This window comes from Didymella exigua (genome assembly GCF_010094145.1).
Source record: "Didymella exigua CBS 183.55 unplaced genomic scaffold M421scaffold_38, whole genome shotgun sequence".
Classification (NCBI taxonomy): domain Eukaryota; kingdom Fungi; phylum Ascomycota; class Dothideomycetes; order Pleosporales; family Didymellaceae; genus Didymella; species Didymella exigua.
In genome coordinates this window covers 244,325-255,840 of record NW_022984812.1, presented here as the reverse complement: position 1 = coordinate 255,840, position 11,516 = coordinate 244,325, and the positions used below count along the sequence as shown (strand labels likewise).

Genomic DNA, 11,516 nt, shown 5'->3' with positions numbered 1-11,516 from the left:
AGCAGTTATCTAGCCCTAGTTCACGCTTGTTCAGTCTATAAAGGCGAAGTATAGTATTATAGACAAGGATGTGTACAACTTTAATAAGTCTAGCTTCCTAATAGGCAAGATATTGTTGCAGCTAGTAGTAAAAGGCTTAGAGAAGCCTAGGAAGTAGAAGAAGATCTAACCTAGCAATTATAAGTAGGTTACCCTAGTATAAGGCGTTAGGTTAACAGGGAAGGTTATCCTACTATTCCTTATCCTTGCAGGCAAGGTTCTTATCTCTAACTAGTTTACTAAGGACCTACTACAGGACTAGGTTATTAATGTTAGTCCTACTAGCTAGACTAACAATAATCTAGCGCTTGCCTAGCTCCACCACTTTAATACGCATGCAAAGCTAGTTAGGGTCTACTAGCTACTTATTATTGACAGCCATGAGAGCCACTGCTTAGTGGCTTTCTAAGATCTCTGCAGAGAGAAGAAGATAATCACTCTCTGTATGCCCCCGCACTCGTCGCACCTGTTGCAGCCACTTGACGTCGCCTGCTTCTCGCCACTAAAGCGCCTGTATAGCAACAAGGTTTCGGCCTTAGCACGCAGTTGCATCCACTATATTAACAAGGAAACCTTCCTGCCAGCCTTTAAATCAGCGTTTAGTAAGGCGTTCACTAGAGAGAACGTTCGCGCAGGCTTTAGAGGTGCTAGGCTAGTCCCACACAACCTAGAGGTAGTGTTATCAAAGCTTAATGTGCGCCTGCGCACACCAACGCCACTAAAACCTAGCAACGTCGCCTAGGAGCCAAAGACACCACGCACTGCTTACAAAGTAGAGGAGCAGTTAACTCTAATTTAAAAGCAGATTTAAATCTATTAAGGGTCTCTAGTAAGTTTGTTAGATAAGCAGGTTAAATAGTTAGTAAAGGGCGCTTAGTAGATAGCTTATAATATAGTGTTAATGCAGGAGGAAATAGGCTGCCTTTAAGACGCTGTAGAAGCGTCTATAAAGCACAAGACCTGTAAGCAATAATATATATATATAGATAAGACCCTTATAGTTAGTAAAGTAGCTAACTTAATTACTAAAAAGGAGGGTAGGGGTTATAGTAAGGGTAAGACACCTGCAAAGAGGGTGCGTGTTAGACAACACTGTAGGTGTTGTAGTAAGATTAGACATAATTCCTGCACTTGCAAGGTAGAAATAGAGGACATAGATAATAGTAAAGCTTCTAAATAATACTATCTAGGCCTGCAAACAATTATTTATTTGTGTTGTGTTGTGATATAGCGCTGCGCAGGCGTTCTGTTGTTAAAAGTGCGGCGCTTGGTTGGGTGCGGCGCTCGCTTGTGAAACACGTTACCCTATTTATATTGTAATTAAGACTCTAAAAGCCACTCTACAGTTACAAAGAGAAGACTTACAGTCTAGCACAGAATAAGAGGAAGAAGCTGCTCTCCTAAGGCTAAGAATAGGCCTACCTACTTAGCTTATGCAAATTGTACAATTAATATAAAACGCTAACGTAGTTCACAAGCGAGCGGTCCAACCCAAGCGAGTGGTCCACCTAACAGAGTTAAGATGATTGCAATGCATATACTGCAACACCACCACCACTTACTGCAATTTGCAGGTGATAGAGATACTATTTAGACTCGTCGCTATTAGATGCATTGACAATTTCAACTGCACAGGTCTGAGCGTTGTGGCTAGTCTCTCCACAACGTCCGCAACGCCTCTGTGTGCGCACCTTCTTTGCAGGCTCTCCGCCCCCCTGCTGCCCACTACCCTCCCTTTCAGCTATTAAATCAGCTACCTCACCTACCGTGAGACTCTCTGCTGCCCAAATATACTTCCTCTTTCAACCTCTAACCTCTGTTGCTATCTCTACTGCCTTGCAAAGCCCTGCTATTTCCTGTTGCATTAACACGCTATCATGCCCTATCCATGCAATGCCCTTGTTTAGCTGCTCAACTGCTCTAAGCAGAGGAGAAACTGGGGAATCTCTGTGCAGTTGTACACGCTCACAAACCAGCGTTAACTGAGCCTCTATCTTACAGAGGTTGCTTAGTGTTTTTAATTCCTATAGGGTGTCCTCTAGCTTTAGTAGAGTTAGCGTACAAAGGACCACATTAAGCTTTAATATCACTGCCTCTAGGTTCTGTAGAACTAGTCCAGCGCCCCTAAAGCCTACATAGATGTTCTCCTTTGTAATTAACCTCTTAAAAGCTGCTTTAAAGGCTAGTAGGAAAGCCTCCTTCTTAATCTGCTTAGAGCTGTACTGTGCCAAGCCACTGATCTTATCACTATATGCCCGCTTTAAAGGCGAAAAGCAACCCACATTAAGTGGCTGCAGCAGGTGCGACGAGTGAGCAGGCATACAGAGAACAATAATCTTCTCTTCCTCACAGTGTTTGTGGAATTCATGTGAGCTGTGGCTCTCATAGCCGTCCACAATCAGCAGCCTGTTGTAACGACGCAGGCAAGAAGAGAGATATCCGGAATAGGTGTGAATCCGCTACGAGGCATATGGGAGTGCTGGGATGATAAGAACACCAGGATATATTCTCTACACCTATAGGTCTTGTACGAAAGGATACAGAAAAACTACTCTATAAAGCTACAGTTCCTTGCTCCTTATATATAAGGGTTTGGTGGCAGTTTGGTGTGAGCTCATGCCATGCGACAAGGGCCATGGTCATGAGTCGCTAGAACCGTATCCTAGCGGTATCGGGTCACTGTTCGTAGAGCGTTGTTACACCTGTGTGCACCCACCTTCTGGTCTTTTGTACGGGTATTAAAGTGCTTCAGCCAGGTAATACCAAGCTTATTCAACGTCTAGCTATTAGGACTAACCTTAATTACCTAATCCTAAGGTAGATTATAAAACTATAAGGTAATAAGGACCTTGCTAGGGAAGATAAGGAAGGGTAGGATAGCCTATCCTTTAGCGTTAACTCCTTGTATATTGGTGACCTAACCACAGTTCCCTAGCTGCAGGCTCTTTGTGCTACGCTTCTTAGAGCCTGTAAAGACTATCTAGCTATAGATAACACCTATTATAAAGCCTGTCTTATTAAAGTTATACATATCTTTGTCTGTGATGCTGTACTTAGCCTTTGTGTTAGGAACTAGCTTAAACTAGGGCGTTATAACGCGTGCATCTTTGTTAAGGGCTTGCTAGCGATCATATGGACGGCTCCTTCAAAGCTTGATCTCCGGCGTACGCGTCTTGAAGTTGTCTACCCAGTGCTTGCCAACAGGCTCTCCACCGCGCTCAGCAAGCAGATCATTGGCCATATCTCGCACCATAGCCTTTGTAGCAGGTATTCCTCTTGTGTTAAGCTCAAGTATACGTTATACAAGGGCCTCCTCCTCTAGTTTACTTAGCTTCTTTAAATTAGGCTCGCGATCGCGTTAAGAGAGGGCTCCTTAGCGTTGTTAGCAGACAGTAGTTTAAGGTACACTAAAGGCTGCAATAGCGCGTCTTTTGCTCTTGTTGCAATCTTTAATTGTAGCTTAGATAGTAAGCTATAAGGTCCCTTTAGTATAGGTTAATTATACGTTGCGTTAGGATGGCATTGTAATGCAAAGTAGTTATTAGGCTATTATAGTTAGGATGGACTACTTGCTTAGGTTAGACTGCTCGCTGTAAAGTTATAAGACTTTGTTCTTATAATCTTTCTCTAACGTATTTCCTTTTTGGGTATAGCGCTATGCTTACCTAAGCATTACTATTGTAATCTCCAAGAAGAGAGGATTAGAATGGTGTGCTTACGAAGCCTGTATCTCCTCTCGTTCTTAAGATATGCTGTTCTCTATTTTTAGTAACTAGAGATGTTCTAGACCCTCTGCTTACAAATAGAGTAGCCTACTCTGTAAGATGCTGACGTATACGATTACGCATGCACCTACGTAATCTTGCTTGCATATGCAGCAATACTAAGCATAGATAAAGTAGACCCACTTAGAGGAGTCTAGAACGTTCTGCTTAGAAATACAAACAGAGGAGAGGAAGCATAAATACCTCTGGCTCTCCCCCCTCTGTTCGCTCTGTACCTAGCCTAGGAATCTTTCCCTAGTATCTAATATAATAACTTGTCTATTATATTACATAACCCTACCTTACCTCTATTAGGCTATACGCTTCCTATTTAGACAAAGCTAGTCTAGATTTGTCTAGGTCCTTCTAGACTAGGAAGAAAGTAGTCTAGTCCTTCCCCTACTTTCTTTACACTCGCTTGTAAACTACGTTACTCCTAGCACAGAAGAAGAAAAACTGCAGGACTACTATTTCTGCCCCTAGAACAAGACTATATTACACACAGCAGAGATCTCTAAACTCTCTAAAGAAGAAGAAGTAGAGCAACACAAAATGTAAATGCTACAGAGACTAGGAGATAACCTACTTGCTACCTACATAGACGCCTCTTCTATTAAGAAAGGCACAGGAATAGGAATAGGAGTTACTGCTCTAGACTATAAAAAGCAGGCTAAAGAAATCTACTCTACTAAATACAATATTAGCAAAGGCTAGATTATATACAATAGAGAGCTAGAAGGCATAACAAGAGCCTTTAAGCTTGCAGCCTCTATAGCTACAGCAGGACAAGAGATCTAAGTCTCTGTAGATAACTAGGTAACTATTCTAAGGCTAAAGACTCCTTCTAATAACCCTAGACAAGCTTAGCAAATCTACTGCACAAAGGCAGCAAAGGCAATTCACAGCAAAGGCGCAATAATTAGCCTATACTAGACCCTAGGACACCTAGATATTACAGGAAACAAAAAAGCAGACTCCTTAGCAAAACAAGCTGTAAAACAGCAACTAGTATCTAATACTACAAGCCTTGCAATGACAGGTATTAGGATTAAAGCTATTGTAAGACAAGAGTGGCAACATAAACTCTAGGCCTACTCTATAAAAGCAAAGCTTAGGAATCCTAGCACCTACGCAGCAAGATTCTTGCTAAAACTAATAAGTAAAATATCTCTACTAAAAAATACTAGAAGAGAAATTATAAGCACCTACTACTAGCTTAAACTTAGATATAGATATAACAAAGCATACTTGCACAATATATAAAAAATAGAAAGCTCTAAATATAGCTGTAGATATATATAAACACCTTAACACTTACTACTTAGCTATAGAAACTACAGAGAAGCAAGAAAGAAAATAAAGAGTAGCCTACAGGAGACAAGGCTAACAATGCCTCTTCTCCTAGACACAAATAGGGGAATCTAAGCTACACTAGCTTTTATTTAAGAGACTAAATTAGGCACACGCAAGTAGTACCTATAGGAGACAACAGACAACTAATTTCCTTTGTTTATAACTAGAGCACAGGCTCTCACTACATATCTAAGAATCTATACGTACTATTCCCTTACATAGAAAAACTTGTAAATTAATAGAGCAGCCTTACTGCTCTTGTCCTTTATAGTCTTATACTCACACAGGATGTTAAACTAATCAATCAATCAATCAATCGACACAAACAGGGGAATCTAAGCTACAGTAGCTTTTATTTAAGAGACTAGAGTAGGCACACGCAAGTAGTACCTACAGCAGACAACAGACAACTAATTTCCTTTGTTTATAACTAGAGCACAGGCTCTCACTATATATCTTAGAATCTACATATACTATTCCCTTATAAAGAAAAACTTGTAAATTACTAGAGCAGCCCCACTGCTCTCGTCCTATATAGTCTTAGACTCACAAAGGACGTTAAACTAATCAATCAATCAATCATAGGTCGCAGCAACGGCCAAGCTTAACCCAATCCACTATGATGCTCTGACCCGCGGAGTCAGCACGTTGCGACGCAAACTATTCGATCACGCAAGCTCTCCTTGGGAAGGCGACAAAATCACTCTCAAAGCTGACTTGATCGAGTTAGGACAAGACTGGTTCGATGTGATAACATCGATTTCGAATACGAGCGACAATGCAAAACCCCTTTGCCCGATCGGTTTCCGGGAAGATGATGTGAAGCACTGCTTGCACCTGAAAGCTGCGCAGCTTGAAACAGATGAGCAACTCCAAGCTTGCAGAGATGCTATTGGTATCGGCCCCGAAGTATGGGTACCCTTGGATCAGTATGACTAAGTGAAGCAACGTGAAAGCAAGCTTAGGGCTGACGCACTTGAGGCAGCTGAGTCTGAGCAGGAGCGTCTAATGCTACGCGAGCACTGGATATTCGATGATTTTGATGAAGAAGAGTACTCATGATGGACTCCGTCACTAGGGTACAGAATTCGCAAATAGTTGCGAAGGCCGGATAATGCAGAAGTCAGGGCCTCCGCAGTGCTGTAATGAGGAAATTTTGAGATGACTCAGGTATACCGGTCAAAACTCTCGAACTGGCTGCTCAAGTAGAATATCAGCAGCTTTCATCGCCCGGGATCAATCAAAGCAATACAGCAGGTTATTGTAAACAGTAGTCGAAGTGCAATAACAACATCTATAAGATGCACCTACGAGATAAGTAATTAAAGCCATTTCCCCAAGGTATTGATAATGTATAGAAAATTTTGTGTATTATGCGATCACGATACGCTTCCGCTCCTTAGTTGTTCTGTAGGTCTGAGAAGCCCTGCCTAACATCGTTTGAAGTCACGTTTGTAGCCAATGATGTTACGGAGTGGATCTTTCATGTAGGCCTGTGTATTTACTGACCGCCGCCTCAACTTCAATACTACCCCACCAACCCCACACAATGCTCTTCCAAAATTTCACCGCTGGGCTTCTTACCCTCGATACCGCCGTCTCAGTAAGCCCCATCACCGTCAAGAACGACACGCCATTCGTATGTGGTGTCGTCGACCTTAGTGACGGTGCGTCTTAGAAGCTCTACACCGGCACTTGCTACGAGCTCCAGGGTGTTGTGCGAGAAGTGTACGTCGATAGCTCGTGCCACTGAGAGTTCTTCCAGTGAGTACATTGGCTTTGCCCGTGTAAGCAGTATATGCGCACTTACAGGGTGAGCAGGTTCGAGAGCTGCAACGCGCTGGTAGAGCCGCAGTTGGATGGCACAATTCAGGGCGCTAAGGGTTACTTTTGTCAGAAGATCTAGGGTGACGGCTGAGTGCATGAATGGCTTCGAGGCTATAGTGGAAAAACGCTTAGCTCAAGGTCTGGTGGACCTGTACCCAACGAGAAGGATGTGTTCACGTTGATTAATTTCTCAACTCATACTTAAATACATTTTCATTCTCAGATATCCTGTCCTAGAACTCTCCATCGTACGAAATATCATGTGCAGGAGTGTTAAAGCTGCGCCTTTGTTTCTTGAGCATACTCAGTTCTGCTCAAAGCAGTACCAACCCCTGAAATTCTTGTCCGTGTCAATGTAGTTCTGCCAGCCCACCCAGCCCTCCCAGATCTCGGCGAGACCATTGTTGGGGTCACACGGACTCCTGTCGAAAGTGTTAGCATGTACAGCGTGAACCCGAGTCCTGGAGGTATCCAACGACTCCTGAAGGTCCTCGACTCCTTACTCGTAGAAGAAGCAGGTGCAGCCCTTGTCGATCTTGGCAGCAACCATCTTGCCTTCCTGGCCCTTCTTGTCACGGGACTCGTACTTGAGGTAGCGGCAGATCATCTGGTCTGCTTGATAGCCTGCCCACACTTGACTGTACAACTCTTGAACGATGTCATCGTCGAACTTGTACTGGCCGCAGGAGAAGCGAGGCGCACGCTTCTCGGGATTGGGTAGGGTCTCGATATCGGCGGTGTACGTGTCTGCGTTGACGCCATTGGCTGGTGCGGCGGTTGCGAGGCCGACAGCTAGCGCGAGGGCAGTGACGATGAGCTTCATAGTTGCTGTTCGAGGCGGCAGTAGAAAGATGTGGCCGAGTGATGGGAGTAGTCGCAAGCTTTGTGAAAGGTGGGCTCGGCTGCGGTGGGGGAAAGATACGTTCATCTAGCGCAAAAGCCAGCGAACGAGTGGCGAATTGATCTATGGATGTAATGAAGTGAAGGTATGTTTTTGAGAAGATGGTTGAAACTGTCTTTCCGCACAAGCTCAAGGACTTCAGGAACTCGCTATTGACCACTGGCGTGTTACTCCCAAACAAGCTGTCCATCCTTAACCCCGATAGTTGGGCGCGGCTGAGAAAGGTGGTCGGCGAATCTGTTGACCCAATCCTGCAAAGGATTAGCATAGCCACAGCGCTGAGTGATATACATTGAACTTACCTCAGCCTCCTGCGGCTTAGTGAAGCACTGATACCACTTGACATCCTTGTGGTGGGTCAAGTCATAATTCCGGTGCGGAACTCCTGAAATCCACCTCCAAGATTTGCGATCGTCTTTGTCGCAGTCCGTACTGAACAGGGTGCAGACGCAACCTGTATTGAGGTTCAAGGACGTGGCTTTCTTCGTGATACTGTTGCATTGGCCGTTCTTCTGCATGATGTTGCCCACGCGGTCATCATCGATCTGCAAACCGCAGCTAGGCGTAAGCTCGTCTCGCGGAGTTATGAAGGAAAGCTCCATACCATTTCTGGGGATACCAAGAGGTTGGGAGACGACAAAAGTCGATAGAACCAGGCTTATGGCGAATTAGGCGAGCATTGTGTTGCAAGTGTGTCACTTGAAAGTGGGTTGCTCAATTGTCTTAGTTGCAGTGAATGCTAGACTTGTGATAGAGAGGAGCTTCCATTTTATAGCTGAACCTAATGCAAGCTGCTATCATTGTCGTTTGACAGAGTGACGGTTTTAGCATTTCCTGTGAGGGGGCATCCTTCTTTGAAAGATGAGGCTGAAACCACCTTTGTTCGCTTCCTGCACATCCAGCGTCGACGTACTTTGGCACTATCCTCACCATTGATTCTTATAATTCGAATAGATCTACGGAACTGTACACGTGGCAATGTATTCGGTCGATTCCGCCAGTGCTCTTAGCACGCAATATGATCCTGGGGCAAGCCAGTACTTCACAAGGCCAAGATATTGCCCAATCACAACCGACGCTGAGATTTCAAGAAGTCCTCACTATGAGGGTTAGTGTACTACTACAGCAATTGACTGAGTCATGTCTGTACTTGTGAAGTGAACCAAGTCATCTCGCTATACTGCAAGTTGCTAGCCTGGAGGTATTCCGTGTGTTATGAAATCTGCTAGGACGGAATGTTGTTCGTGACTTGCATCTCAAGAGTGAAGCCTGGATACATTCACTCATATTCCACGCAAGTGAAAGCAGCAGCTCGTCTACCATTTGTCGCCCCACCTACGATATTGGTTTTCAACGACCAGCGCGCACTCCCAACCTTCTATCTTCTCTCAACGACGTTGATATCAACATGAAGATCTCTTTTCTTATTGCTGCGTTCTTACTCGCGCTGACCAGCGCCCGAGTCGCTCAACCTTTGTTGAGCCACTCCAATGTATCCACTGCTGGGGATATCACGACCACCTCCGGAACAATCACGCCCCTGCCCTACCCTCCTACTTCAAAAAACGTCTGGAACACTTGCAAGTGTAGAGGCGAGAACTTCTGGAAGGCTATGCACACTGTGAAAGAAGGGGCCGGCAAGCTGTTCAACCCGCCCCGCGACACATCTGAGAGCACCTTCACCGATACCGGTAAGAACGAGCCTAATATCTAATGTGAGCCTGACTGACGCAATCCAACAGCGGAGCTGACTAAGTGGTCTTGGAACGATGCAGAACCTCAGGCCACCTACTTCGATTTCGCCAAGGCCTGGGGAGTGGACCACGTCTTGCGTGCGATTGGAGTCTCCGACAAGGCCACGAAAGATGGAGGCAGCATCCAGGTTTTCAAGGCCACTCACGGCGACAGCAATGCTAACGGTGGAGGCCATGGTATATCTCCATACAACGTGCAGCCACGATACACAGCCAACGGAAGGACCTACCGCGTTACCGGCAGCGAATACAACTTCGGTTTCGATCCCAGCGGAGTACTCCTAGCTTTGGACCGCAAGTCACCTCAGTTTGCAGGCAGCAAGCGCAACCCTAGGGTTCAAGGAGACGGCCTACCGGAGCTTCAGTCGTTTTCCGATGTTGCCTGGCTGAAATGGAAGGGGGCCACTGGCCGTACACCCACTTCAATGCGCTACTTCGCGTCCCTGTCGATCACAAATGATGAGACGAGGGGAATTATTAACATCGTGCTCTCCAGGGCAAATTTCGATCAACTCCCTGCCTGGCCAGGTCACGACGTGGATCCCAACACTGAGGAAGGTGCAGCTCTGCTCGGTAAGTGGGATATTAACAACCTCTGAAATTCCCTGATTGGGTGCAGGAGCCTAGATAATACTTACTGACTACCACTAGGGTCACCTAACGCCCTCGCGTTTAGCTATTTCCTAGTCCAGCACAAGGCGACACTGGGGGATCTCAAGATCTCCAAGATTACGATCTTTAAGAACAGTCTCAAATTTGCGGACCCCTGCTTACTTCTTGCTGTGAAGAAGGCAGAGCTAGGTGCACCAGCTGAAGAGCATGCTCGCTTGTGAAGTGGGTTCGGATCCTCCCTGGCCAGCATTGTGACGGACACGAATGTTATAGTGCAGTCCAAAGAGATTGTAGATGTAACTGGCTCATTAACAACGTCTCTGATGCCACGAATGCAACAGAATTGACTTCATCAAGTCTGATATAGCAGAGCGCGAGTGAAAATACGGCTTGGTGATACTCACTTTCACCTCCATGTGCCCGCACAACTTTCTCATTGGCTTATCTCCTGAAGTCTTTGCTTTTGAACTCATCTGTGGCTCCCACTCACCATTAAGATCAACAACATTGTTGTACATCTGGCTGTCATTATCGGCGCCAGCCAGGCACTCCGTGGTACGGGTTGCGCAGATGGTACAGCCGCAGCTCTGGGTGTAGGCAAGCTTAAATGTTGCGGTGCAAGTCGGTCCGACAGGCCTTGATCGTGACCTCTGTTGACTATCTTTGACTAGCACGTCTCAGGGCATGTATATATGATCGCCTCCCAGCTAGCAAGCAACTCAGCGCAGTTTCCATCGACTATACAGCGGCTACGTCTGCCGCAACATTAAATAACGCGATGTCCTTCCAACACCAACAGTCCCCCCGAGGCCAGCACCAAAGCCGCCGAAGGAGCCACACCTGCCGCTCTTCAATAACGCCAACGATGACGCCTGGTACAAGGCCAAGTGCAAGGGTGCTAGCTTTGTGCGGGCAATGCGCGGGTCAGATCGAGACGCCGGTCAAGTTTTCAAGCCGACACGAGATCCCGCTGCACCAGAATTTGAAGACCTCGACTTCGACACCGCAGAGAAGTGGGGCTGGGGATATTCGGAGAAGATTGCTTCAGGCGATTTCAGAGACTGGGGCATAGACCACGTGCTTCGAGAGCTGGGACTTTCGGACAAGTGCAATGGCCGGGGCGGCAATATGGACTATTTAAATTTCGTCCACGGCTTCGAGCAACTTGAAGACGGCAGCTGGGACCTTGACCCCACCCCGTACGACGTGGATGGCGGGATGTATCGCCGGTTGTGCGCACACTACGGCATCGCTTTCGACGCGTAG

The 11,516-nt window shown here is 45.9% G+C and overlaps 3 protein-coding genes across 3 annotated transcripts; 1 reads left to right on the top strand and 2 right to left on the bottom strand.

Annotated features, from left to right (window-relative positions):
- Positions 1-2,063: 2,063 nt before the first annotated feature.
- On the bottom strand, positions 2,064-2,818 carry M421DRAFT_72309 (DDE-domain-containing protein; the record flags this gene model as incomplete). Its single annotated transcript, XM_033596861.1, has 2 exons — positions 2,064-2,445; positions 2,742-2,818. Coding segments are annotated over 2 exons (459 nt in total), but the record flags the coding sequence as incomplete, so codon positions are not given.
- Positions 2,819-7,201: 4,383 nt separating this feature from the next.
- M421DRAFT_402290 (uncharacterized protein) lies at positions 7,202-7,897 on the bottom strand. Its single transcript, XM_033590235.1, has 2 exons — positions 7,487-7,897; positions 7,202-7,405 (listed from the first exon to the last, which is right to left on the bottom strand). The coding sequence occupies exons 1-2, from the start codon at positions 7,804-7,806 to the stop codon at positions 7,288-7,290; spliced, it is 438 nt and encodes a 145-aa protein (XP_033444758.1). The 5' UTR covers positions 7,807-7,897; the 3' UTR covers positions 7,202-7,287.
- A 1,395-nt stretch (positions 7,898-9,292) lies between these two features.
- On the top strand, positions 9,293-11,516 carry M421DRAFT_8806 (uncharacterized protein; the record flags this gene model as incomplete). Its single annotated transcript, XM_033597630.1, has 4 exons — positions 9,293-9,575; positions 9,627-10,211; positions 10,290-10,439; positions 11,050-11,516. The coding sequence occupies 4 exons, from the start codon at positions 9,293-9,295 to the stop codon at positions 11,514-11,516; spliced, it is 1,485 nt and encodes a 494-aa protein (XP_033444757.1).

Bases quoted from the DNA above. Each gene is read 5' to 3' on its own strand.
- M421DRAFT_402290 (XM_033590235.1), bottom strand. From the start codon at position 7,806: ATGAAGCTCATCGTCACTGCCCTCGCGCTAGCTGTCGGCCTCGCAACC. The intron at 7,406-7,486 runs GTAAGGAGTCGA...CACTTTCGACAG, and splicing joins TGCACCTGCTTCTTCTACGA to GAGTCCGTGTGACCCCAACA.